We start from the raw sequence: 25,017 nt of genomic DNA, 5'->3' as shown, positions 1-25,017 counted from the left end.
ATAAAATTCTGTCGCTGATCCTCTGGAAAATATTACCTTTTCAATATTTCATCACTTAAAAGAAGCTTCTATTGTTTCTTGGAGAAAAGGCTTATTATTTTACAGTTTCTAATGGCGTTTCCCTGGATTCCTGAAGATGATTTTCGTCTCAGAAAATCAATCGAGGTATAGTTTTCACGAAACCCTAATTTCGACTCTGTTTTTTTTTTTTTGTTCTACTAATCTATCAAATTCAAAATTTTCTACTGTTTGATTTGTCTTTTCGCATATCGCGTTCCGGTAACGAGTTAATGTTACTGAATTTCGAAGTGAAACCCTAAATCACTGTAGCTTTAAAACCGTATCTTTGTAAATATCAAATATGCTAGCTTGTATCCCAAGTCATCGGATTGTTCCTCATTCAACTCTTGATTGTATTGTCTCTTACGAGTTTCTAATTGTTAATTCGCCGATTACTAGACTCCCCCTAAATTTCAATAATCAATGATAGAAACCATCACTATCTAAATCCAGTATTTGCAAATTTTCTAGTGATTAATTGGAGTTTAATTTTCTTGTATGTTAAAATAGAATGGAGCTTCTCTAGAGTCGCTAGCGAAAGGAGCAGTCAAATTCTCTCGAAGATTCACGCTTTCGGAACTAACAGATCGATGGCATTCTCTTCTCTACAGTCCCCAAGTCAAATCTCTATCTTCATCAATAGGATTCGATCTTGAACACTCAGATCAATTCCTTCCACAAAGTCATCATCATCATTACTCAACACCAGTCAGAACTCAGTATTACACGGCGCGTAAGAGGATGCGTTTGGAGGAGCCTCTTTATGATGATCATAATAATCATGTCGCGTTTGGAGGAAACATGTTTGGTGGTTCTGATTTCTTCGGTTTGCAGTTTGATGATTCAGAGCTTGAAATCATCAAGAACACTTTCCAGGATGGTACGCATCAACAAGATGAAGATGGTGATGATGATCGAATGGCGAATCAGTTGTTAAACATCAACGATGGAGAGATTCAAGACTGTTTTGTTACAGACACAACAACATTAGATCAATTTTTTCATCAAGAAGAGTTTCAAGATCCTCTGTTTCGAAATCTTAATGCATCTTTCATCGAGACAACATCACTGTCACATGAGAAAGAAGTCCATGAGCAAGCAGAGACCCATCAAGACTTGCCAAGCAAACAAGAGGGATATAGTCATGGTGCAATGTCACTGTCTAAACTGGATCCACATCCAGAAATCAAGAACGGTGAATGCATATGTACAATAAACCAAGCGTGTAGTGAGGTTCCAAATAATGATGATATCAACCTGCAACTGTACAAACCGAGAGCTCGAAACTCGATTAATCCTTCTTCATTAGCATCGATGAGGAAGCATACGAAACCACCTCTACCTCCGATCAGAGGATCATCATTTTCACAAGGTAAAGGTAATGACTTTATCAACATGTATGGTATTGGAGACTGTGATGTTACAGAACAAGCAAGTTGTTCTTCTGCATTCAAAAATAGCTTTACCGAGAAAGCAACATTTACTGCAACAACTTCAGTATCACAACAACACTTTCGAGATAAAGAAATCTGTGAACAGACATTCAGTGCAGAGATGGACATTGACGCTTCAATGTCAGAAGAAGAGCAGAATCATAATGAAATTGAGAGTGATGAAGATTTGCCTTCTTTTTCAGACGTTGAAGCTATGGTATATAAACCCACCCTTACAAGTATGAAATTTATGGTACTTTTTCTTGGTTGAATATACTAAAACTGTGTTTCTTTTTTGAACTAATCAGGTTCTTGACATGGACCTTGAACCGGTAGGTCAAGACCGGTACGAGTTGGAAGGTAAATAAAGAAGATGCCTCTCAAACTGTAATTTTGCCATTAATTTGTTGTCTTGATAAATTTAACAAAAAAAAAGGCTATACTAATGATTGTGTGTAGCTTCAAGATATCGAAACGAGGAAATGGCGCGAATGATAATGAGATTAGAGCAGAGTTCTAAGTCTTACATGAACCGTATCATCGCTTCTCATGGAGCTTTTGCTATTCTATACGGAAGCTCTAAGCATTACATTAACAAGCCAGAGGTAATTGAATCTTCTCTTGAGATGCTTAATTATCGTAATTAATTGATTTGATTGAGTTTTTTTTTTTAAAAGAAAAAACTTTTGTAACATTTCAGGTGCTACTTGGAAGAGCAACTGGAGAATATCCAGTGGATATCGACTTAGGAAGGTCAAGGTCTGGAACAAAAGTCTCTCGACGACAGGTATTTAATCATGTTAACAATTTATATACGTTTTTGATGGAGATTTTTAAGTGTGAGTATGATTGTATTCCAATGTGATTAGGCTCTAATCAGGTTGAAGCAAGACGGATGCTTTGAAATCAAGAATCTTGGGAAGTTTTCAATATGGTTAAATGAGAAAGAGATTGAACATAGAGAAACTGTTAATCTCAAGAACAATAGCTTAATACAGGTAAATTTTTTTCCTTCTTATTTCAACAATACGATCAAGAAACCGTGACTGATTAATTTCTTCTGCAGATACGAGAGATGTCGTTCGTATTTGAGACGAACGAGAAAGCAGTTAAAAGATATTTAGATGGAATTCACAAGTGATCATCTATATATATATATATATATATAAGACATAGCAGAGACAATATGTTGAATAGTTGTATGATATGCGAAACTTAACACGTGAGATTGATCCAATTAAAAGTTGAATGATTATAATGTTGGTTTCTTTCATTGTTTTTTTTTTCCTTTTCCTTTCAATTAGTCAGAGTGAAATATCAATAACAGTGAAATATAAAGGTGAGAAAAACAAAATTCGAATCAATTCGATGAGGATCTCTCAGTGTATCGATGCAAATAATGGGCAGTGTAGTGGACTTGCAGATGGTGATTGATTGGCAATTTTTGGTTTTGAGGTAATATACAAACCCCCTCTCTACCCCCTTCTTTGATTTAGATATTTTATAATACTCGTCCCATGACGATGTAAAGATATTATCGAAAATATTTTTAAAATATATATTTCTGAATTATTATTATTAGTTTCCATTATCACTTAAAAGTTTAAAACACATGATTTTCTTAAAACTGGATTCGCCTAGAGTTTTATAACAAGCTAGATTAATGATTTCTTTTCTGTTTTGTTAATTATATAAGATCTTATATTAAAATATAAAATTTACAAATGCTAGTCAAAATTTTGGTTTATTTTAATAATGTTAAGTATACATAATTTGTATTTAATGTTGTTAATGAAACCAGGTTTGATAATCTTATAGCAACCGCTTCCTCTTCATTTCGTTTAAGGTGATAATTTTGTCTTTTCAGTAATCTCATTAGCTCATTTAGTTACCTCCTACTAGTCACTAGTCAGTTTAATACTTTAATCTAATTAATCTTAGTATATATAAATAAAAGAAATTTGTCAATAAGCTTACACTCTAATTGTTGTAAAAATCGTGAGTTCCAAATGTGACTGCGATGGACACTTTCCTCGGTTCGGACTATTTTTGCATAAGCCATTACGTATATATGTCACCAGTTTCGTTGCATCCTTCAAAAAATATGTAAAAATAATGTAGGGGGCATATTCATATTAATGAAAACTCCCAGAGTGGTCCAATAAAATCATTAATTTCGCATAATAAAAAAGACTTTTGAATCGCTGTTAAGAATCGAGAGGTTTCGAAATTGTCCTCCCCACCTTCTGCCCATTCAGATCCAACTAATTTCCTTATTTTATTCATTTTTTTCCTCTTCTATTGGACAGCCCTTATTTTATTCTAAGAATGCATAAACACTCCAAATATAATCAATGGGGTAGTTATATTAGTGTCATCAGTGCCGTTTTGATCAAATATGAGATCCTATGCTATTAATTTATAATAGACCTTATAATATATAGTTTTTCAAAATATTTATATGCTAACTAATAAAAACATTTACTATATATAAAAGTAAAAAGTGAGTAAACAATCATTAAATATTTTTTATAAATAATGATTATTATTTAATATTAAACACTTCAACCATCAAAAATATATGAAAAAAATCTATCAAAAATCAAATATATATGTTATAAATTACTTAAAAACAATAAGAATAAAATTAATTATGACAAAAAAGCTTCTTAAAAACTTTATATTATGTTGACACTTGATACTATATGTTGTTTTTAAAATTTGTTTGTATTTTTTCTATAAATTTTTTTTAAAACAAATATTTTAAAAACTATAATAAGCTTCAAGTCATATTGGGCTCTGTATTGTATCACAGCACACTTACTATATGCCGACCTGAGTGTCATATGTCATGGAAAAAAAAAAATAGAGTTATTGAGTTATAAGAACCAACAAATAAAGACGGTAAAAAATATATCAACTTTCATGATTTTATGTGTTTCAACGTTTTAGTATTGTAATTTTGTTACTTTATATTATTCTAAAAAGTTCATTTACAAAAAAAATATTACATATATATTTTAAACGTAGTAAAATTATAACTAGAAACGAAATATCATTAGTGTATTTTTTTGACGTCAAATATCATTAGTGTATAAATGTCGTTCTTGAACATTTTATAATTATTCTAAAAAACTAGTTAATTTAATTTGGATCCAGTCGACTATTCCAGTATTCCATTATCATAACTATCTATTTTAAATTCAGTCGAGTAAAAAACGCGTGGGTTATATAACCAAAAAAAAAAAAGAAGAAATGGAAAGTGTAGATTAATTTTAATCAGAAAATGAATTAAAAGAAAATGAAATAAGTCACCGAGTCGAACTCTTAAGTGTGGAGCTTCGAACAACGTACGAGAGACACGACGGACCAACTAGCCACGTGTTGTCTCTCTTCTCTGTCCATCCTTTCTTCTACCTTCTTTTGGACTAACATCAAACTCTTATCTGTTGTAATCTGTTTCAATTTTAAAAGCAAACAATGAATGAATAGTTGACATCATGAGATACCTAATTCACCAAGTTCTTTGTGTTTTATTAAACATAATCCATGCTTCCAAAAATAATATTTGAAAACAAACCAATTGATTTTGACCCAGTTTTAGTTTTCGCCATGATCTTATGATTTTTATATGTTTTCTCGCCAATGATTATCCATTGGCTAGTTGCTAAATATAGTGGGGCCCATCTTGTTCCCTAGCTCGCATTCACATAAGTTATAACTAATCTTAAAGTAAACTTGCGTTAGAAGCTGTTCACATGGAGGGGACTGTATTATATGTGTTCTCTATCAAGTAATTATATCGATTTTAATTTTCCTTTTAATTACAGTCACAAAAATTCACAGTGCTGCACTGCATCCCGATTCAAATATCCGTGTGTCATTCAAGTTACTTTAATTTTTTTGGGGGGGGTCGGTTTCCTGATTGGCAAAAAAAATTATCATGCTAAACAAAAACTACAATAATGGTAACAGTAACATTTTAACAGAACATTACAATTTACATTAAAAAAACTACAATAATGGTAACAATAACATTTTAACAGAGCATTACAATACATGAGAACTGCCGAAATGTTATTACAAGTTCCGAAAATGAAAATTGTGCTACTGGTAATTAAGATCCATAAGAAAGGTAGTCGCGGTGATGGGCCCGAAAGCTGCAGGGTTTTTTAATGTCATAAAAAAATATCAAATAGCTAAAAGTTTAAATTAATAATATTTATAATACCTATAATGCTTTCCAACAAGAAAATAAAATTAGTATGATACCTGGCTGGCTTCTATATGGGGTTAAAGTTTCGTTAAGCATACGCCTTTAGTTAATTGTCGAATCTTTTATGCTTTTGTATGATACTTTTTCAAGATTAGAATTTAGTCATTTACAGGATACGGTGCTACTAGATTGCACTGCTGACAAAAAAGTAAATTCGTTACAATCTTCTGTTCGTACTTGATAATGGGTCTAAACTTTAGTAACTAATTAATTTCGTCTTAGAAACCAACTATACAAACCATACATAAATATATAAATATAGATATATTGTCTCCAGCCTCCAGTTACTAGCTAGGTTCATAATTCAGGTACAAATAACTTTGTATGCATCACGTTCTATTTTCACACCTAAGAATTATTTTGATCAACTGATTGTGTTTTATTACTTACAAAATTAATTAAAGAACTTGAAATTTATCATTTAGTTAGTCTTACTTTGAATTTGTTTATGATTTATAATTAGCTTTTAGAAAAAAGTCTGGAAAAAAAAAGAAAAAAAAAGGTGAATCTAAGTTGTCAAAAAAAGAAACCACAGTGACACATTTTTATACGTTTAATTATTATGTTAAGGAAAGATCCACTAGTCAACTTGGTTCGATTTCCGCGCTTCACACCACCCACCAATCATCCACTTCCAAGGCAAAGTTCTTCGATGGCTTCAATTATAATCTGCCAGATTACACAATAATTAAAACTGTAAACATATAGATGGAACTGTAACTACGTTTGATCTTTCCTCTGTTTGGACTTCGTTCATGACTGCATGAGCTTTACCATAGATGGAATTTCAATAAACAAGACCAATCGGCTATGACAAAGGTAGCGTCATATATATGTGTATATATTTTTCATTCGTATATATATGTATATATGTTTTTCATTCGCATGTTCTCTTGAAATATTTGTGTTGGATGTGCAATTTCATGCTTTAGGGGACAACTCATGGAAAAACAACGTAGTATTATCTTCCATATAAACTTATTAGATGATATGAACAATGCACATGCACGATTTTGCTGATTGATAATATTCTAGATATGCACAATGTGATTACTGAAAATTACTAGAAATCTCATATCTTTAGAACATCAATCAATTCATTTACTGCCAATTAATTTCTAACTAAAATATCACAAAATTTAACATGGTATTAAATCTTAGATACATGCTAGCGCAAAATCAATCTGATTCGAACTCGATTGGATCGATCTGACTCGATTGAGACTTAATCATCAATGATTTAAGTAATGCCCCTTAGGTACTTTAATGTCATGTTTATAAGCTCTCACTTTAGTTGTAATATCATATTTATGAATATAACACATGATTTAGTGGTTTATGTTCGTACCATTAATAATTAATGTATTACGATCTATATAATTCCACAAACTGTATGACGTTGAAGAAAATGTTCACATTTCTTAAAATGAATTATTAATAATTTTCAGCTCAACACAATCATTCAGTCAAATTTTTAAAGAGTTAATTGATGAATATGTAACTGATTGACGGCTACAGAAATCTCAAACCTAACATGGTAGTTTCCCATCAGAGGGCTTTCTATCTATTGATTGAGACATTACCAACATCCAGTATCAAAAATCCTGGTGTCTGGAGTGATTCATTCCAATTTTAGCAGGACAACTTATGTTCACATACGATGAAAGCCATTGGTCACCCTAATGGTATTTTCGTCATTTTTCGTTTCATTATGTGAAGAATAGTGTCTATAATAATTTTGATTTTGTCAAGTTGTCTACATATAAAAATGGTTAAAACGGAACCAGAATAATTATAATATATAAAATATAATGATTTAGCTAGAGAGATATTTTTATTCCGAAAGTTGTAACCTCAACAAACATTAAAAGTATAAAATATAATGATTTAGCTAGAGAAATATTTTATTCAGAAAGTTGTAACTTTGTTTGCAAGTATAATTTTAATGTTTGTTGAAGCACATCAAATAATCTCATATAGTACCATTAGTTTTATTTCAATATATGATTTTTTTTTTTATCGTGGAAGTTCTTAGACCATGTTCAATGGTAAATACCTTAATGGGGTGCTTAATAATTATTTTATTATAAATTTAAAATTAAGAACTCATTTTCAGAAATTTTTATTTTGCATACTCCAATGGTACAAACACACATATAGAAAATGAGTCTCGTCTTCTTTAATTATTTAATTTCACATAACAAGAGAAGATGAAGAAACAAACACTTTTGTTTCCTTCATCAAGAACACACAAAACTGTACATTTTCTCATCCAGAATCAATCACTCACGAGGTGAGTTCTTCTTGAACAAAGCATAAGCATCGCTGTAAATGGTGATTGCATTGGACAATATCGCTTCTGCTCTCGTTTACTCACTTAAATACTCAAGATCAAAACATGCTGGTTGTACAACATTCCATCATTCATATATACAAATTTTCAATCCCAAACTATATCTACTAATTATAGCAAACTCAGCTCACGTTTTCAGGTTCAAATTATCATCACCAGCAATGGAACCAGTTAAAGCATAGAGTTCATCTAAAACAGAAACTAAACCATCAAATACTTCTCGTTACAGACACACAAACAAAATGGAGTACCTAGGGTCCAAAACGAGCAATCCGTCTTCACCGGAGCACTAAGATCGTCTGGAAATTGAAAGTTTTAGTCAATTGTGTCGATTTATACCAAACCAGATTTTCTCCGATCAGTGAGAGACAACGAAACGAAAACGTTGAAAGGTAGTAAAAAAAAAAACTGACATTGAGATAAAGAGGGTTGCCTTTGATGCCAACTTCGAGATGTTTCGGCTGGATTATGGAAGAACATAATCGATCAAAACAGCTAAATATACCAAACTAAATAAAACTGCAATAAGAGTTGAGTCCGAGAAATCGAGTTCCATCGAAATCGAGTTCGTTCCCGGGAAAATCGAGTTCCGTCGGATCGGGAAACTCAAGCAATGAGATTCTCAAATTATTGTTTCATCCCTCGATTCGGCGGTACGAATCCGGACGATGGCTACGGAGAAATCGAAGGTCGGTTTTTTTCGAATGAGAACATATGAAATTTTCGCGACACATAGAAACAAGGATTTTGCATTCACACTTTTCGCCTATCATTTTGTTACACGTATCTAGTAAACACCGGCTCCTAAAACGCTTGTTTAAGCGTCGATTCTCATCTTTATGTATTATTTCGATTTAATTTTTTTTTAAAATGTCTAAGCGCCCTTGTTAAGCAAGGGCGTTGAACATGCTCTTATAATTCTAAATGGGCACAAAACTAACATGGGCACTCTCTCTCTCTCAGTCAAGCTCTCATTATCACCGCTGTGTTTTTTATTTAAAACGGTAGCTGGAGAAATTAAATGGAAAAAAAGAGATAATCTAAGAAAGTGGTGGAAATAAAAAAGATAATCTAAGAAAGTGGTGATTACTTTATTTTTCCTTTTTAAAGGTCACTTCATGGCCATCTCAAATAAAACAAGAACTATTTTTTTAGTCGAAAAAATGATATGATTGAGCAAAAAGAAGAAGAAAACGATGATATTTACATAAAGCACCCTCTTATTATTCTCTTTCCTTTTATTACAGAACTTGATATAATCTCACTTCTCCTATCCTTTTCATTAACCCCTCTCTCTCTCTCACTCTCTCTCTCTCTCTCTCTCTCTCTCTCTCCGTCTCTCTAATTCATAAATTGATGAAGATCAGGTGCGACGTCTGCGATAAAGAAGAAGCGTCGGTGTTTTGCACCGCCGACGAAGCGTCTCTGTGCGGCGGCTGCGACCACCGAGTCCACCACGCAAACAAACTCGCCTCCAAACATCTGCGTTTCTCTCTCCTTTATCCTTCTTCCTCCAACAACTCCTCTCCTATCTGCGACATCTGTCAGGTCTCTTTCCTTTTCTTGTCAAGATTGATTATCGATTTTTCCGATCAAAATAATCTGAGGTTTTTCTTGGTAAACTGTAGGAGAAAAAAGCTCTGTTGTTTTGTCAACAAGATAGGGCCATTTTATGCAAAGATTGTGATTCATCGATCCACTCTGCGAACGAACACACCAAGAAACACGATAGGTTTCTTCTCACAGGGGTTAAGCTCTCTGCCACATCATCTGTTTACAAACCCACTTCAGAGTCTTCTTCTTCTTCAAGCAGTCAAGATTGTTCTGTCCCTGGATCATCAATCTCTAATCCTCCTATCAAGAAACCTCTATCATCTCCTCAGAGCAACAACTCCAAGATCCAACCTTCTTCTAAGGTCGATGCAGCTTTGAATCAGTGGGGATCAACAAGCACTATTTCAGAGTATCTGATCGATACGTTACCTGGATGGCACGTTGAGGATTTCCTCGATTCCTCTCTTCCTCCTTTTGGTTTCTCCAAGGTTTGTTCTTCTCTCTCTCTTATAAAGAAAGATCTACAAGTTTTGAAATTTCATTTTGTTGGTCAAGATTTGATCTTCTGCTTATCGTAAATATCATATCGTTTCAGACCTTGAGATGTAAAAGAGTAACAAACTTTTTAGATGTGGATAGATCTTTTCCTGAAAAGAGTTTTTCGTTTCTTGTGGGTTTTCTTTTCTGTGATTACAGAGTAGTGATGATGATGGAGTGTTACCATATGTGGAAGCAGAAGATGACAGCACTAAGAAAAACAACAACAATACAGTGTCACTTCCATCTAAGAATTTGGGGATTTGGGTCCCTCAGATTCCACAAACCATTCCTTCTTCATACACAAATCAGTACTTTTCTCAAGACAACAACAACAATATTCACTTTGGGATGTACAACAACAAAGACACATTACCAGAAGTACAGACCTATGCTCCAATACAAAACATGAAACAAGGTCACAACAAGAGATGGTATGATGATGGTGGCTTCACTGTCCCACAGATTACCACTTCTACTTTCACTCATCCTCCTTCTCTTCCTTCTAACAAAAAGTCCAGATCTTTCTGGTAATTCAGATGGCTGGCTTTTTTCTTTTGTTTGTTTTCTTGCCCTTTTTATTTCTCTGAACTGCGGTCTTTGATAGAATTAGGTCTTTTTTGGGTCCTGTCTTTTGTAAATTTTGGGTGTGATTGAGGTTGCGGTTTTAATCTTTGTAATAATCCTATATTCTCTTTTGGTTAAGCAAATGTTCTTCCTTATCCTCTATTGCAAGTGTTCATGTAATAAAGGCCCATGACTTATTTTGTGAATCACGAAGCAAGACTTCTCCTTTTTGTGTGGAAGCAAGAGTTCATAAAAATATATTACTAGTTATTTCAAATTATCATCTATGTTATTTTTTCCTTTTCAAGAAAATGTAAGTCAACGTTTACAGTTTAAATTCTAAATATATTTATTTCGAAAATTAGTACTTTGGTAATCTATTCATTGTCAAATAGTTCTAAAATAAACGATCGTAAAATTTATGATGATATTAAAATCGATATTATCACAAATAAATTAGCTATATCCCAATAGGTAAATAGAATACGATTCAATTCGAAATAAGTTAAAGAGCCATCATTTTAAAACGTGTTAAGTATCTCACGTAAATATTATGAGATCTAAATATGGAATAGTCGAAATATTATTAATTATTTTTAAGTGAAAGCGTATAAAATTTAACAATCTAGTAGTATATTTTTCTATGTGAAGACGTCTTTTTCATCTTCTGCCTACATGGGGAAAGGATTGTATTTGGATTTGGTTGGTATTATTTAAAATATATTTATCAAGAAATAGAGATAAGAAAATATTATATATATTTCTTTTTAGCTCAAAGAAAAGAGCATATAATGGAGACAAATTCACCATAACGTGCCCATCACCATCGGCATATTTTTGTTTCTGATTGAATATGCCTCGAGAGGTCTGATGACCAAAGACACGTCATTATGGCAGCCAAAACTACTTAAATAAAGTACCGCCACGTCGTTTACTCGTTTTATTTTTTTTGTTGGCCGTCGCTTTACTCGTTTTAATAACCAAACTAAAATGGGAAACAAACAGGTAAAGAAAGCAAAACTAATGGTAAGAAAATTGAAAAAATCTTCCTCGTTGTGTTAAACAGGCCCTGGCCCAACTAATTCAGGAGGCCCATGTTGGATTCGAAATATATCAACTGTTTGCTATTCATATAATCATCATATTCCTTTTCGAAGCCTTGTTTCTTGTTTTCTTTTATTTAACAATTTCCGACCTGTTTTCTTGTTGCATTGAGTGTTTCTAATAATCATCCCTCTTTTGTATGTTTCTTTAATGCTGACACTATCTTCTTCTCTTTTACACTATATTACAGTCAGCCAAAAATCGTGCTTTAAAAGATGAATGGTTGAAATTGATTGCTCCCGAGAAAGATTTCATTCCAACTTTTCGACGACTTTTTTCTACGGTCATATTCAACAAGATATTATATTCTTCAACAAGCTTTTCCACTCTCATATTTATAGGTAATAACCTTTTGTGATCCAATTGATCATGGATTTATTGAGATCATTTTTAAGAAACAATGAGATCTATATATATATATTGTTTTATATATATATATAGATCTCATTGGTATATATATATATATATACCATTGATCATTGATTTATTGAGATCATTTTAAAAAAGATTGAGATATATCGTTAGACAAAACCAAGAGATAATAGCACATTATATTTGTCATTGTGGTGCTCTAGACTATAGAGGTTGATTTCTGTTCGACACATTTTCTTTCCTACTTACGGTTGTAGGTTCCATATACTAGTCTAAAGTCTATACAAATTATTGTTGTCCTGAATGTGAATAGTTTTTGCTCAAAGACACTAAAACAAACGGAAGTTTCTTTTCTATAAAGATGGTTCATTATAAAAAGGGCAAAAAAAAAGCTTTTACATTAGAGATTTAGTGGCACAAGAAAAATGGGAATTTTTATATGAACTTTAAGTTCATTATAGAAAGCCAAACAAAAACTAGATGAATCAAGATCCTAATATAATTGATATTTTTTTAATCATGCATCACTACTCAAGAAGCACCAAAAGATTTGTAGAGAAGAAGCCCTGAGGAAAAAAGGTTACCAAAAATAAAAACCAAACAAACCGAAAAAAACACACAAAAAAAAAACACAAAAAGACCATCATAAAAAACCAAACAATATGGATGGATATATCTCTAGCGACGGCAATGCGGTTTGCAAAGAAAGAGACAATCGTAAAAACAAAAACCTCCACAATGTTGAGGACATTCCAATCTCTTCCCTCTACATTTTCCTTTTCCTTTGCACTCTGCATATTCTCTTTTCACAAACTCTCCTCTTCCTTCTCTTCCTTTTCCTCTTCCTCCTCCGCCGCAACCCCATTTGTACCATCCTCCACCACCTCCTCCTCCTCCCCATCCCCATCCTCTTCCTCCGCCACCACCACCGCCACCTCCTCCTCCTCCTCCACCGCCTCCTCCTCCTCCGCCTCCTCCACCACCCCATCCCCATCTATAGCTCCCGCTTCCTCCACCATAACTTCTTTTCTTGTCCTTGATAATTACTTGGGTTGTTGTATTGTTTTCACTAGTGGTGTTGTTGATGTTCTTGACGGTGTCTTGATCAGCGGAACGGACATGCCCACACTCTAGTTTGTTAGTTTGCAAGAACAGTACAAGAAGGAAGATAAGCAGTAATGAAGTAGTCGTCTTCATTTTTTTTTATTCTCTACAAAGTTTGTAGATGGACTTCGTTTTAATTTGATTTGGTATGATAGCTTCTTCGTTTTGGTCCTTTCTTTATAGTCCATTTCTTCTTGTCCCCTTAAATAAATTGAAAATTCTCATTGACAGTTGGGTTTGGTCCTACCAAGAATAAAAATATTGTCCTGCCAAAAGTAATTATTTTGTCCTAAAAATGAAGAAGAGAAGACGACCATAATTATGTTTTTTTTTTCAACTTATTATGTGTTGTTAAAAGAACGCATATTGACCTAATTAGTTAGCTTGATTTTGTACAACACGAATATATAGACGAGATATCTCACATTTCTAATTCATTTAAAGTTCCTTGTATCATAAGATTGGAGTTTGTTAGTTGTCACTGGGGTTAGTACTTATACAGTTACAGACTATATAGTTAATCCGTCACTTTTTATTGTTGTTACTGAGACCCATTAGAGCATTATATTATCAGTAGTAACCAAATGTAGTGGTAATCAACTAATTATTAGGTAATAATAGACTCAGAAAAATAGAGTGATCCCTTAGGTAACACTACTAGTGGTAGTAGCCACCAATCAACACTGCAAGTCTTTTCCTTCAATGAACATCTTTCTTTTCCTTTTTTTCAAAATTGCAGAAGAAATCTTACGTAATCATTGAATCACTAACGCATTTTAACCTTTTTTACCAGTGTATGAGTATGAGTATATAAAAACAACGAATCGAAAGAGTGTAAAACAATCCATTCTAGTTACAAATTATTATACCCATTGTCTCCACATTGATCTTCATTACTATAAACTTCGCATGCCAACTAAAACAAAAAAAAAGAAAGCCTCGCATGCCATTTTTTATTTTTTCTTGGAAAATTACAATTAAATTTTTGCAAGTTGGTATTTATGGAGTATTTGGTACGGTTGTTTTTACTTTCCTTTTACGTTATCCAATTTCATTTCATCTACTTGAGGATGAACAATGACCACTCTCAATAAAAGTTCCATTGTATAATTTTATACTTTTCGATATTTTGTGTAATATATACAGGTCTAGCAGTTTAATTTGAGATCGGATCGGCTAATAAATGGAGTTTGCCTATGAATGGCTTACTTACAAAGGCCATTTACTTGCATACACAATATTATCCTCCTTAAACTTGACCAAACCTTTAAATTACTCGAGATTGGGAGACAAATAAAAATTAAATTTTGGTTTCTAATAATAAAAGATTTTCAGATCTCAGCATCACGCTAATGTATTCAATAATTCATACGACACAAGCAATGTATCAAATTTCCCTAAAACCAGCTTTGACTCACTCCAGTAGCCAAAAACAAAAACAAAAGTAAACAACAACGTAGCAACTAAAACAAGAGAGCAAAGCTACAGAATAACCAAAAATAAACCTCAAGATCATGAAGAACAATGGAACTTCAATTGGTAGATTTTAGAACTTCAGTACCGGCGGAATCCACGGTCAGCGATTCGAGCAGATGGGCACTCAAAAGCCATGTGTCCTCGGCCACCACAGTTGTGACATATTACCATAGAGCCAACGCCGTCTCTGCCTATTCTGCTCAAAGAATCTCTTTGCATACCATTGTCTCTGCCCATTCTGCTCAAACCATCTCTTTGCATACCAACGCCTCGAAGCCTGGTTCCTCTGTCTCTGTCAGAGTAATTGCTGTCCCCTTTTGGGCATTGTCTAGCAACATGTCCAGAGATGTTGCAGATGTTGCACACTGGATCGTTCTGGCAATCACGAGCTATGTGACCTGAAGTCCTGCAATTCTTGCACGCCTTGTCGTTTGTGCAGTCAGCAGCGAGATGGCCCGGTTTGAAGCAGTTGTTGCATAGCCTTGAGTCTCCAGGCCGAGAAACCGGGTTAGGGCAGTCTCTCACTCGATGTCCGGTTTTGCCACACGAGTGGCAGATTCCTTCGTTTGAACAGTTGCCAGCTACGTGACCTGGTTCTCTACAGTTCCAACAACGTGATTCTGCAGTGCATTCCGCTGCAATGTGCCTGCAGATAAAGATCAAGAAACATAAGTGAAATGTATAATGAACAGAGGAAAATTCAGTAATTAAGTTAGGGATGATGTATATACCCTGGAAGGCTGCAGTTGTTACAGACGGAGACATTAGAACAGTCTCTTGCAAAGTGACCAGGACGCTTGCAGTTGTTACAGAGATTCACTTGGCTGAACACAATGTTTCGAAAAGATCAAGAAATTGTGACAATCACAATCATTGCAAAATCCACACTGAAACACAGTACTTACACAGATAACTTTCTCAAAAACTATGTATGCAAGTAAACCGTAGAACTAAAACCAACTTAACAGTATCAATTCAATCAGAGAAACAACTGTAGACAAACATCGAAGAAAAAATGCAATTAACCCTGATCCTACTCTAATCACATCATCTTGAAAACGAGTAGAAGCGAGAAGAAGGCTTGAGACTAGAGAAGTTGTTCAGCAAGTTAGGGGTTGCATTGGCAGCTCGGCATAACTAACATCTAGATCGGTTAATTTGAGAAAGGTACATGGAAGAGAAGCATAGCGAGATAAAGATTCTCAGGAAGTTATGGTTTTTGGGACGAGAATGAACAGAAAAGAGAAACGCTCGAGACATAAAACAAAAAAAGGACCTGAAAGCACGACGTGGCTCCCGGTCCCTTCTATAAGGAGCATCACGGTAAGAAGTTCGTTCAGATCTCATCCTCCTGTCTCTCGGGCTCCGACTACGACTCCGATCACGACTTCGGCTTCTGCTTCTGCTCATTGAACTCATCCTCCCTCCCCCACAAAAAACGAAACCCTTTAATCAAACAAACACCTGCCAACATTCAACCACACACCAACATTACCTACTTCACTCCCATACATCAATTCCACCGATACAAAATCTTCAAATCACTCCAAAAGCCTTGCTCATACAATTCATTCAAGAAACCGAAATACAGATCTGATTACGTCACAGCAAGGGATCTCATCTGAGCATCCATACCCCGTAACACCAACTTCTTGTATATTCAACATCATCATCGTCCAAACCACTTTCAGAAAAATTCCTCAGCCTCACAAATTTAATGGGTTCCATAAAACCTAAAGCTTTAAATCGATTTTCGATAGAATACAACAACTTCAACATATTAATATCCAAGCTAACAGGTACCAATCAGATCTCACAAAACAATATTCAACCACAGATTATGAACCAACCCTAACCAAATCAATCAAACCCGTAAACTGTGGTCAAAGGAACCATCATACGATAATAAATAGGCCCCAAATCATTCATAGGGAAACAAACGACGTGAATAGCGAGGTCGAGGAAAACAAACATGAAATCGAATCTAGGGAAATCTCAATGGCGAGAAATAAAATGAAAAGCAAAGAAAATCCTTGAATGATTGAATAGTTATGACGAACCTGAGCTAGAAATCTGGGTAGACGAATCACAGGTTTTCCTTCCTCCGAGAAATATCCTGTCCGCTCCCGATTCCGGCGAACAATCTATCTATTTATCCCATCTCTGGAGTTTTTTTTGGGCTGGGCTTTAAATGGACCGAGCTATAACTTTATTTTCAAATCTCGAATGGGCAAAATAATCAATTCTTCAAGAAAGTGAAGATGAGGCCCGCACGTATTCAATTAAAAATTAAAAAATCTCCGTTGCCGGGACTCGAACCCGGGTCTCTCGGGTGAGAGCCGAGTATCCTGACCAGCTAGACTACAACGGATTTGTGATAACAGTGTTCAGTTTTAATTTATAAACTTTAAATCCTCCTAGTATTAGAAACAAAAACCCTACTCTCCCTCCGATAAATTATATGATATATTTAATACTATATTTTATATTTTTGACTATGATTATTTTTTTTTTTTTTATCCGTCAATGTTTCTAACCATAAGGTTGATTTAAGAATAAAATCCATATCGGCTTCTTTTGCTAGATGTTTAGATTAATAATACCATTTTTTTACTTAATAATGTGGTAAACAGCTTTACAGTCTCATCCTTACAAAATTTTGTTTATCAAAATACTAAATTTTATACCATTTTTCGACGTTACGACTTACGATGTTGCAAACAACTTATTAGTCCTACTCTTACAAGAAACAGCCCTTAAAAACAAGAGGAATCCATATCGGTTGATAAAACAGGAGAATCGATTGGGTAGTTTATGACTTTGTTTATTAGACTATGAGTCAATCAGGAAGTGTTCTTGTTTTAAACATATTTTTCAGAATGTATTTTATTTAATTCTTTCTATTAAGTTTCCTTCTCGTAACTTGAATTTCGAAATATAAATTCTTTTTTTAGTAGTCTACGTCGCATTTTATACAATATAAATACGCAAAAAGGTACATTGGGCAAAATTGATATAAGTGTAGTTGTGTCTTGCAAATTCGCTTGAAAATAAGCATGATGGTCCTTTATGTATTCTGTTTATGCCAACTACTTCCCTGTTATGGGACCCATCAAAATTAGTATAGTTTCTACAAAATTAGAAAAACAAAAAAAAAAAGTTTCAGTTGTCATGTGACTAATCTCTTTGATGGAACATGTGAGTTTGGTTACATTCGAAGAAGATATTCGCAGTTCGTTAGGAACCTCATTGCGTTATCGGCCCGTTCCAATGCATTTTTTAAAAACAATTTTACATTTTCAATGCAATTTTAAAAATGAAACATATTATAAGCTCGTGAGTTTCTTTATCTGTCGTTTATTTTCAAGATATTTGTTAGCATTTTGTGCGTACATTTCAAAGAGGTGAATTTGGAATTGTTTTATCGTGATTATAGTAATATCTGTAGAAAATAAAAAATGCAATGGAATGGATTCGAAGAAGAAGACAAATCACACAGCCTACAAAAATCCAAGGAAAATATACGGCTTGCATGTGCATTTCTTAGACTAATCGAAGATATTAAATTCGAGAAGCCGTAACGGGTTCGAGTACTGTCATTGTACGAACGAGACACCTTTAAGTCCTTATCTCTTTATTTACCTGTCCTTTGTTCGGGTACTGTCATCCACACGCTGCCGTTTTGCCATTGTACAAACAACAAAGCCATCACGGCTTTTCAATTGCTCTGTCTTCGTCTCTCACTCTCGTTTACTAGTTTTCTTTCTTTCTTTCTTTCCAAGAATTTTGTCTCAAATAAATGAATTATACATGCAAACAAAAATACAATGTTATACTGTTTTCTTAAGTTCTTATACGTAACTGTGTGCGTGGGGACATGCATTTCGGGATTTAGCAATATCTTTTCTATTACATAATTTAAAATTCTAGCCGGATGTTTTTGTTTTGTGTGCAAATATGAACTCAGAGAATAGGAATAAAAAAAGTAAGCGTAAATAACAGCGTATGTGGGATAGATAGACGTAGGAAGTAAATTTGTAAATTAAGTTTTGGGGTGGGGAAGGAGCCTACTCCTGCAAGTTGAAGCATTTCCATTATCAAAAAAGTCTAAAGTTATCTTCTTATATAATTAATTTAACTGACAGTTGCATACATTGCTGCTAATTTAAGGCCGACTTTAAGCTTTAAACGAAAAAAATACTTTTTATGAATTAGACCACGTACACTACCAACCAAACTCACAAAATATGAAAACGTAACTACTTACTGTAACACATTACCAAAAAATAGAGAAAGATTAATATATATGTCTACTACCGTCTTCGGTAACGAGACGGTAAAGTCTTCAAACAAAATTTTAATAAATAACGTTTAATATATATCAACATTCAGTTTAGCAATATTCGTATATAGGTTTGACTTAAGATGGTGGTTAGTATAATAATAAGTTTCAAACTGTAACCTTGTCTAAAAATTGAACGGACAGTTACAAAATCTATACTTATGAAATTTAAGGAAGGTTAGTAATAAATAAATGAAAAAAAGTATAGGTAAATTATAGAAACAGAGAAGCGTCGGATGTAATTAGGAAGGCATGTGAGTCAGTTGAGACAGTTGGAGAGTCCCCGTTTGATTACTACTGATTTTCTTGGTTTTAGTTTGTGGTCCGGAAACATCGACCCATTCCCTATGCTTCTTTGTTTTATTTATTTTTTTCTATTACTTTTTGACGCATTTCAATTTTCAATATACTATAAAGATTCACTGTATATGGTTTTCCAAGTGGACAGAAATTCAGTTATACGTGTTCTGTTACGACTTCCGAATTATCATTTTCTCCTAATCATATATTCTCTCTCTCTCTCTCTCTCTCTCTCTCTCTCTCTCTCTCTCTCTCTCTCTCTCTCTCTCTCTCTCTCTCTATTTACATATGAAAGTGCAAAATTTCTTTTTTTAAAAAATTATCAGTATTGGCTCATTGGGTACAACAACTCTCCTTTTAATTTATCCTTCTTGAATCCTTACGAAAGTTCAGCTTTGATGTCTTTTCTTTTATTCTTTTAGATTCACGGGTTCGATAACCAATATCGTGGTACTCTTATGTACCTTTCTTCCCCATTGGAGAAATATATAGAAAAGGTGTGATAAATTTTCAATTTTAAGAGCATGAAACTTCAGGAAATATTTTTTTAAGTAAAAAATATCAAATCTAATTTCTGAGTGTATTGTGATATTGACCTACCATCTTTGACGGAAAAAAAATATAGGCCAAAAGTATGAAAGTATTGGTAATCAACATTACAATGTATATTTATCTTGAAACGTTATAGGCTTTAATTTGTGTTCCCTCGTCTTTAATTTGCACTATCCTCAGTTCTCAACATATCAAAAATTGACAATGGAGGAGGTACTTGACCCCAAACAATCTATCACTGGATCGTTTATGAAGCCTTCGAAGATACTTCAAGCTTTTGTTTCATTAGGCTACTATCTAACAGTTTCTTAAACAACTGTGTGTTTTCTTTGTAGATTGCTCCCTTGTGTACTTTAAGTTTGTAGTGATGTGTGAAGCTGAATCCTTAGCAATGTTCACCCTCTTGTCGTGTAATATGTTTCATCTTCCTTTGAGATTGGGGCTATGATCAATATATATCTTGGCTGCAAAAAAAGAAAAAAAAAACTTTGTACTTACATTTAATTTGATAATAATTGGAAAAGATTTACAAGACAAATGTTGCATATCTTCCCTTGCAAACAAAAAGTTGTATTTCCCCCACATGCACGTAGCTCCAATCTCTAATTTGTACTCCTCATAACCAAATACTTATATTTGAAAAAAAATGAATGATTTTGCATCCTTCTGTTTGACAACGTGCATGAAGTAACACGTTGAGTGTTTCATACATGTGAACTTTGCTTGATAAAAATATGTGATATTGAATAATTCAATACCAAGTTGGATAAAATCATAAAAGCCATACGCTCGATGTAAAGAAATTGGGACAAATAAATGGGAGAATGTGTCAAGATAACCCATAAAGCGGAGACAAAAAAATATAAAGTACGGATTTAGAGCATCATACAACAAATTCGAATAAAACCCTAATCAACCTCGAAGGATGAGAATGGAACCATAATTAATTAACTTACCAGCGAGCATGCATAACCAAAAAGAAATCAGTAAAAAAAGAAAAAAAAAAGAAATCAGTAGTTAGATATTCAAATTTTGTTTTCCAAATATTTCCTAACCACAAAAGGTGAAAGGAAGATCAATATTGGACCGTCCGTTTAACAAATTCCACAGATACTCGTCTCAATTTGGACCCCACATCTTCACATGCTTTGAAAATACCTTTCACATTTTTTGAACAAGTTAAAAATGGATTCTAATCTAAATTACACCTCAATATTTTTGAAGAAAATATTTTGGAGCCAAACCAGATGACCCAAGCGGTCACTTTGGAGTTTCTACATTCTATCAATTCTGCAACAAATTAAATATTTGTATCATCTTAATGCACAACAAATGGTTACCCGTAGCAAACACGCAAATTCGTATTCAGACAACAAACACATCATAATCTCCTCAACGCCTCGATGTCACCATCTCCCTCTCTCTCTCTCTCTCTGTATCTATATATATATATATATACACACATATTTGTGTATATTTCATTTTAAATTCCTTATATTCATTTTTTTTATTTGAATTAAAAAAAATTCCACTCGCTTTGGTCCTTAATAAATACCCCCAACCACAATTCCGTGAGCCCTCCCTCACTCTATTCTCACTCATCCTTCACATTGTGAAATAACAAAACGAAAGATCTTAAAACTTAAATCACACACACAAAGAAAGTAGAGTTATTTTTCCAAGATCAAAAAAGGAAGAAAGCCCATTTCATATTCGAAGGATTTGAAGAGAATGGCTTTGAAAAAAGCAAGCAAGCTAACACAGACGGCCATGATCAAACAAATCTTGAGGAGATGCTCGAGCTTGGGAAAGAAACAGAGTAATGTATACAGCGAAGACGAGAACGGACATCCTCTCGACGTCCCTAAAGGTCATTTCGTCGTCTATGTCGGAGAGAATCGGGTCAGGTACGTTGTACCCATTTCGTTTTTGACCCGACCCGAGTTCCAGCTTCTTCTTCAACAAGCTGAGGAAGAGTTTGGGTTCGATCACGACATGGGTCTCACTATCCCTTGTGAAGAAGTCGTTTTCCGATCTCTCACTTCCTCCATGCTCAGATGAATATTTTAGGGTTTTTTCGTTTTTATTTTTATTTTGGAGAGTTGAGATGATTTAGGATGAGAGAAGAGAAACAGAGGAAGCTGCTGAGTAAATGCTTCTCCGTTTTTAGCAAACTAATTTTAATATGTTTTGGCTAATATGGGTTTAGTGTTGTATTAGAGTGAGACTAACCCGTAGAGAAAACCCATTGAGAATGATTACTATTTTTGGTGCTATTCTCAGATTTATAGAGAACCCGGCCCCAAAAAAAAAGAAGAAAAATGCATGCTGGTAAAGATCACTCTCATGGTGGTGTGGTTGTTGAATGTGTACCCTGTGGGAGAGATGATTTTACTATTTAATGAATGAGTCTTTTATTATATCATCAGCTACATATATTGGTGTGGTTTTTATTTTGCATGAATTAATTATTTGTTGTGTAATTTATATGAATTTGAGTATCGCGGACCCAGTCAAATATCTCCGCTTAGGTTTAGGCGAAGCTACGTTTAGCTACTAAAAGCTAGTCAACAAATTTTTTACAAGAAAAAAACCTTCATCGGTGTGAGATGTTTTAGACCAAAAAAAAAGCAAGTACCTTCGTCCTTGAAAACAGAGCAATAAGACAGGATCGTTACTTTCTAGAGTCTTGTCTCTCTCTCTCTCCAAACTTTTGTAAAAACTCCCGAAGTTCTCTCTCTCTCTCCTTTTAAATTTTTTTTTTTCTTAAGCAACGATGATGTTTCTCTTTCTAAATCGACGGTTTTTTAGCCGTTAAAACTGTTGAAATGACTAGAAAGATAAAGAAAGTTTCTGGATGGAATGTTAGTTACAGAATCGTTACAACAGTATATATATATACAGGGGTCCCTGCTGCTATATTGAGATTCAAAATTAGTTTTACTGTTTGTATTAACTTATTAGATTAGTAGGTCAGATAGAAAATATCATGAATGATATTAAACAAATTTGGAATCATCATTTCTAAAACGCATATTTGTTTGAAGTTATTTATCAAACTAGAAGTTTTGTTTTGCCCTATAAGCTAGCTTGGATTAAAAGTCGTAACAGCTATAATATTTTCTGATAGATATGGTCATATAGTACATTTCAGGAAATATTAACTTTTCATTACTCCAATACAATTGGACCCAAAAAAGTTAAAAGCTATAACCCATAACTCCTAATGAGCTAGCTAGTCTTAGATGTTGATGTACAACCGCTAATATTAATTTCGGTAATATTGCAATATGCATTTAGTTTGGTTTCTATATAAAACCATAATATTGCAAAATGGCATTTAGTTTGGTTTCTATATAAAAACCGCACACACTTTTCTACGAAGAAGTTAACAAAATCGTAAATCACTCTATTTAAAGCATTAGAATTGGAAGAGTTTCAAGTTTTGCTTAATATAGTATAATTTTTTAAAATTAATATACAATAAATTTGTAATTTGATTTATATATTATTGAATTTAGAATGAATAAATAAAGAGTTTTAATGGTATAAAATTTTGATTGTATATTATAAAAAAAAATATTAGAAAATTGGTTTTGAAAATAGATAAGAAAGTTGTCTTAACGGGTGTCTTCCCGAGTACTTCTATTTATCAAAATATGAGCTTCTTCTTTTGGAAAACAAAAGAGATAAGCATGACGGATCCTATAAAGGATATTTATCCTTGGATCCTATGGTTTATTTGAAAAGTAAGGAATGAGAAGATCTTCAAAGGGAAAGAAATTTCCCCGGTGGATACATGGATATATGTAAAAGTGGAAGCAGAAAGTTGGAGAGTTGCGAACCAACCTGAGGACAGCGACGACGCTCAAGTTGAGGAAGTAGCCCTTCCATCGGACACCATTGCAATACCCGAAGTACCGCAAATCCCAATATGTCGGATTGACGCCTCTTGGATCAATCGCGGATAGGTTAGCAGCCTCGGATGGAGCTTTGTGGATGGCGGAGGAAATGAACTTTTTGGACTACAAGGATACCGTAGAAGCCTCTCGGCCCTCTACGCCGAGATGGATTGCCTCTCGGCCCTCTACGCCGAGATGGATTGCCTCCTGTGGGTTATGTCCTGTTTGAGAGAGAGATGGATACTTTCGGTTCACTTTCAAACCGACTGTTCGGATCTGGTGCGTACGACTAAGTTTCCAGTTGTTGGCCGTCTTTTAATGCAGAGCTAGATACTTTCCGCCTCTTTCAAGAGAGCTTTTCAGAGTGCACTTTATCTCATATTCCGAGGGATCTCAATGTCCGGGCGGATAGTTTTGCGAAAGAAGCTCGAGCAAGAGGTGTTATTTTTTCCCAAATCGATCATAACGAGCTAATCGATGGTGGTCCACGGATCACTAATACGACGTGCCAAATATGATTGTAATAAATGGTAGTAAAAAAAAAAATAATACAAAAAAAAGTTTGGGGATGTCAAGATCAACGTCAGAGAGGGATACGCACATGCGAGTGGGACCCAGAGCTTATGAGAAATCTCGTATCGTTTGAAACCCCTACAAGATTCTGATGGGGTTAATAATCCTCTAGAACACAGCGTGGTTGGTGATGGACCCTACTTCAATTATTTGGACGGCTACGATAAACTCGACTGATTATGGGCTTCGAGATCACGATAAGATTCACCGTATCCCCTAATGCACGCTTATATACGATCTGACGACCTAAATAAAACAACAAAAAACGTTTCTTTTAACTGAAGTATAAATATACTGTTATTCATCAAAAATAGTAAAACAACCATTAAATTATTTGACCATGGAGTAGTAATTATCACGTGAATATTTCAAATATAAATTTAAGAAAATTTTGTGACGGTGTTAATCCCACAGAGTTTAATTGATAGAAAAAAGGCTGGTGAGACAAAGTCGAAATAAGTAAATTGTTTGTTAGAAGATAATTATATCTTGATCAAAGGTGAAGTAGTAGT

The 25,017-nt window shown here is 34.0% G+C and overlaps 5 protein-coding genes and 1 non-coding gene across 6 annotated transcripts; 3 read left to right on the top strand and 3 right to left on the bottom strand.

Moving 5' to 3' along the window:
* The first annotated feature begins 111 nt into the window (after positions 1 to 111).
* On the top strand, positions 112 to 2,634 carry LOC18008695. Its single transcript, XM_006390233.1, has 7 exons — positions 112 to 165; positions 571 to 1,710; positions 1,802 to 1,853; positions 1,953 to 2,098; positions 2,194 to 2,280; positions 2,363 to 2,491; positions 2,560 to 2,634. Exons 1-7 carry the CDS (start codon positions 112 to 114, stop codon positions 2,632 to 2,634), a joined length of 1,683 nt encoding a protein of 560 aa, XP_006390295.1.
* Positions 2,635 to 9,397: 6,763 nt separating this feature from the next.
* On the top strand, positions 9,398 to 10,935 carry LOC18008305 (B-box zinc finger protein 21). Its single transcript, XM_006390232.2, has 3 exons — positions 9,398 to 9,670; positions 9,751 to 10,164; positions 10,373 to 10,935. The coding sequence occupies exons 1-3, from the start codon at positions 9,479 to 9,481 to the stop codon at positions 10,745 to 10,747; spliced, it is 981 nt and encodes a 326-aa protein (XP_006390294.1). The 5' UTR covers positions 9,398 to 9,478; the 3' UTR covers positions 10,748 to 10,935.
* Positions 10,936 to 12,654: 1,719 nt separating this feature from the next.
* On the bottom strand, positions 12,655 to 13,479 carry LOC18008669 (glycine-rich protein 3). Its single transcript, XM_006390231.2, has one exon. It carries the CDS (start codon positions 13,451 to 13,453, stop codon positions 12,935 to 12,937), a length of 519 nt encoding a protein of 172 aa, XP_006390293.2. The 5' UTR covers positions 13,454 to 13,479; the 3' UTR covers positions 12,655 to 12,934.
* A 1,192-nt stretch (positions 13,480 to 14,671) lies between these two features.
* On the bottom strand, positions 14,672 to 16,964 carry LOC18007906 (zinc finger protein GIS2). The gene is made up of 4 exons (XM_006390230.2): positions 16,897 to 16,964; positions 16,113 to 16,300; positions 15,568 to 15,660; positions 14,672 to 15,482 (listed from the first exon to the last, which is right to left on the bottom strand). The coding sequence occupies exons 2-4, from the start codon at positions 16,253 to 16,255 to the stop codon at positions 14,915 to 14,917; spliced, it is 804 nt and encodes a 267-aa protein (XP_006390292.1). The 5' UTR covers positions 16,256 to 16,300; positions 16,897 to 16,964; the 3' UTR covers positions 14,672 to 14,914.
* Positions 16,965 to 17,134: 170 nt separating this feature from the next.
* TRNAE-CUC lies at positions 17,135 to 17,207 on the bottom strand. The gene has a single exon. It is a non-coding gene; the product is annotated as a tRNA-Glu (tRNA).
* Positions 17,208 to 21,564: 4,357 nt separating this feature from the next.
* LOC18008049 (auxin-responsive protein SAUR50) lies at positions 21,565 to 22,447 on the top strand. Its single transcript, XM_006390229.2, has one exon. It carries the CDS (start codon positions 21,762 to 21,764, stop codon positions 22,089 to 22,091), a length of 330 nt encoding a protein of 109 aa, XP_006390291.1. The 5' UTR covers positions 21,565 to 21,761; the 3' UTR covers positions 22,092 to 22,447.
* The last annotated feature ends 2,570 nt before the right edge of the window (positions 22,448 to 25,017 follow it).

The sequence above is a fragment of the Eutrema salsugineum genome, unplaced genomic scaffold, assembly GCF_000478725.1.
Source record: "Eutrema salsugineum unplaced genomic scaffold, Eutsalg1_0 scaffold_9, whole genome shotgun sequence".
Lineage (NCBI taxonomy): Eukaryota > Viridiplantae > Streptophyta > Magnoliopsida > Brassicales > Brassicaceae > Eutrema > Eutrema salsugineum.
Note: the sequence above shows the minus strand (reverse complement) of the source record. Positions and strands in the feature narration are given on the sequence as shown.

Coding starts and splice junctions, on each gene's coding strand:
- LOC18008695 (XM_006390233.1), top strand. CDS start 112: ATGGCGTTTCCCTGGATTCCTGAAGATGATTTTCGTCTCAGAAAATCA. Junction 1,854..1,952: donor AGACCGGTACGAGTTGGAAG/GTAAATAAAGAA, acceptor GATTGTGTGTAG/CTTCAAGATATCGAAACGAG. Junction 2,099..2,193: donor ATTACATTAACAAGCCAGAG/GTAATTGAATCT, acceptor GTAACATTTCAG/GTGCTACTTGGAAGAGCAAC.
- LOC18008305 (XM_006390232.2), top strand. CDS start 9,479: ATGAAGATCAGGTGCGACGTCTGCGATAAAGAAGAAGCGTCGGTGTTT. Junction 9,671..9,750: donor CTATCTGCGACATCTGTCAG/GTCTCTTTCCTT, acceptor GGTAAACTGTAG/GAGAAAAAAGCTCTGTTGTT. Junction 10,165..10,372: donor CTCCTTTTGGTTTCTCCAAG/GTTTGTTCTTCT, acceptor CTGTGATTACAG/AGTAGTGATGATGATGGAGT.
- LOC18008669 (XM_006390231.2), bottom strand. CDS start 13,453: ATGAAGACGACTACTTCATTACTGCTTATCTTCCTTCTTGTACTGTTC.
- LOC18007906 (XM_006390230.2), bottom strand. CDS start 16,255: ATGAGTTCAATGAGCAGAAGCAGAAGCCGAAGTCGTGATCGGAGTCGT. Junction 15,661..16,112: donor GAGCCACGTCGTGCTTTCAG/GTCCTTTTTTTG, acceptor CATTGTGTTCAG/CCAAGTGAATCTCTGTAACA. Junction 15,483..15,567: donor AACAACTGCAGCCTTCCAGG/GTATATACATCA, acceptor CTTTATCTGCAG/GCACATTGCAGCGGAATGCA.
- LOC18008049 (XM_006390229.2), top strand. CDS start 21,762: ATGGCTTTGAAAAAAGCAAGCAAGCTAACACAGACGGCCATGATCAAA.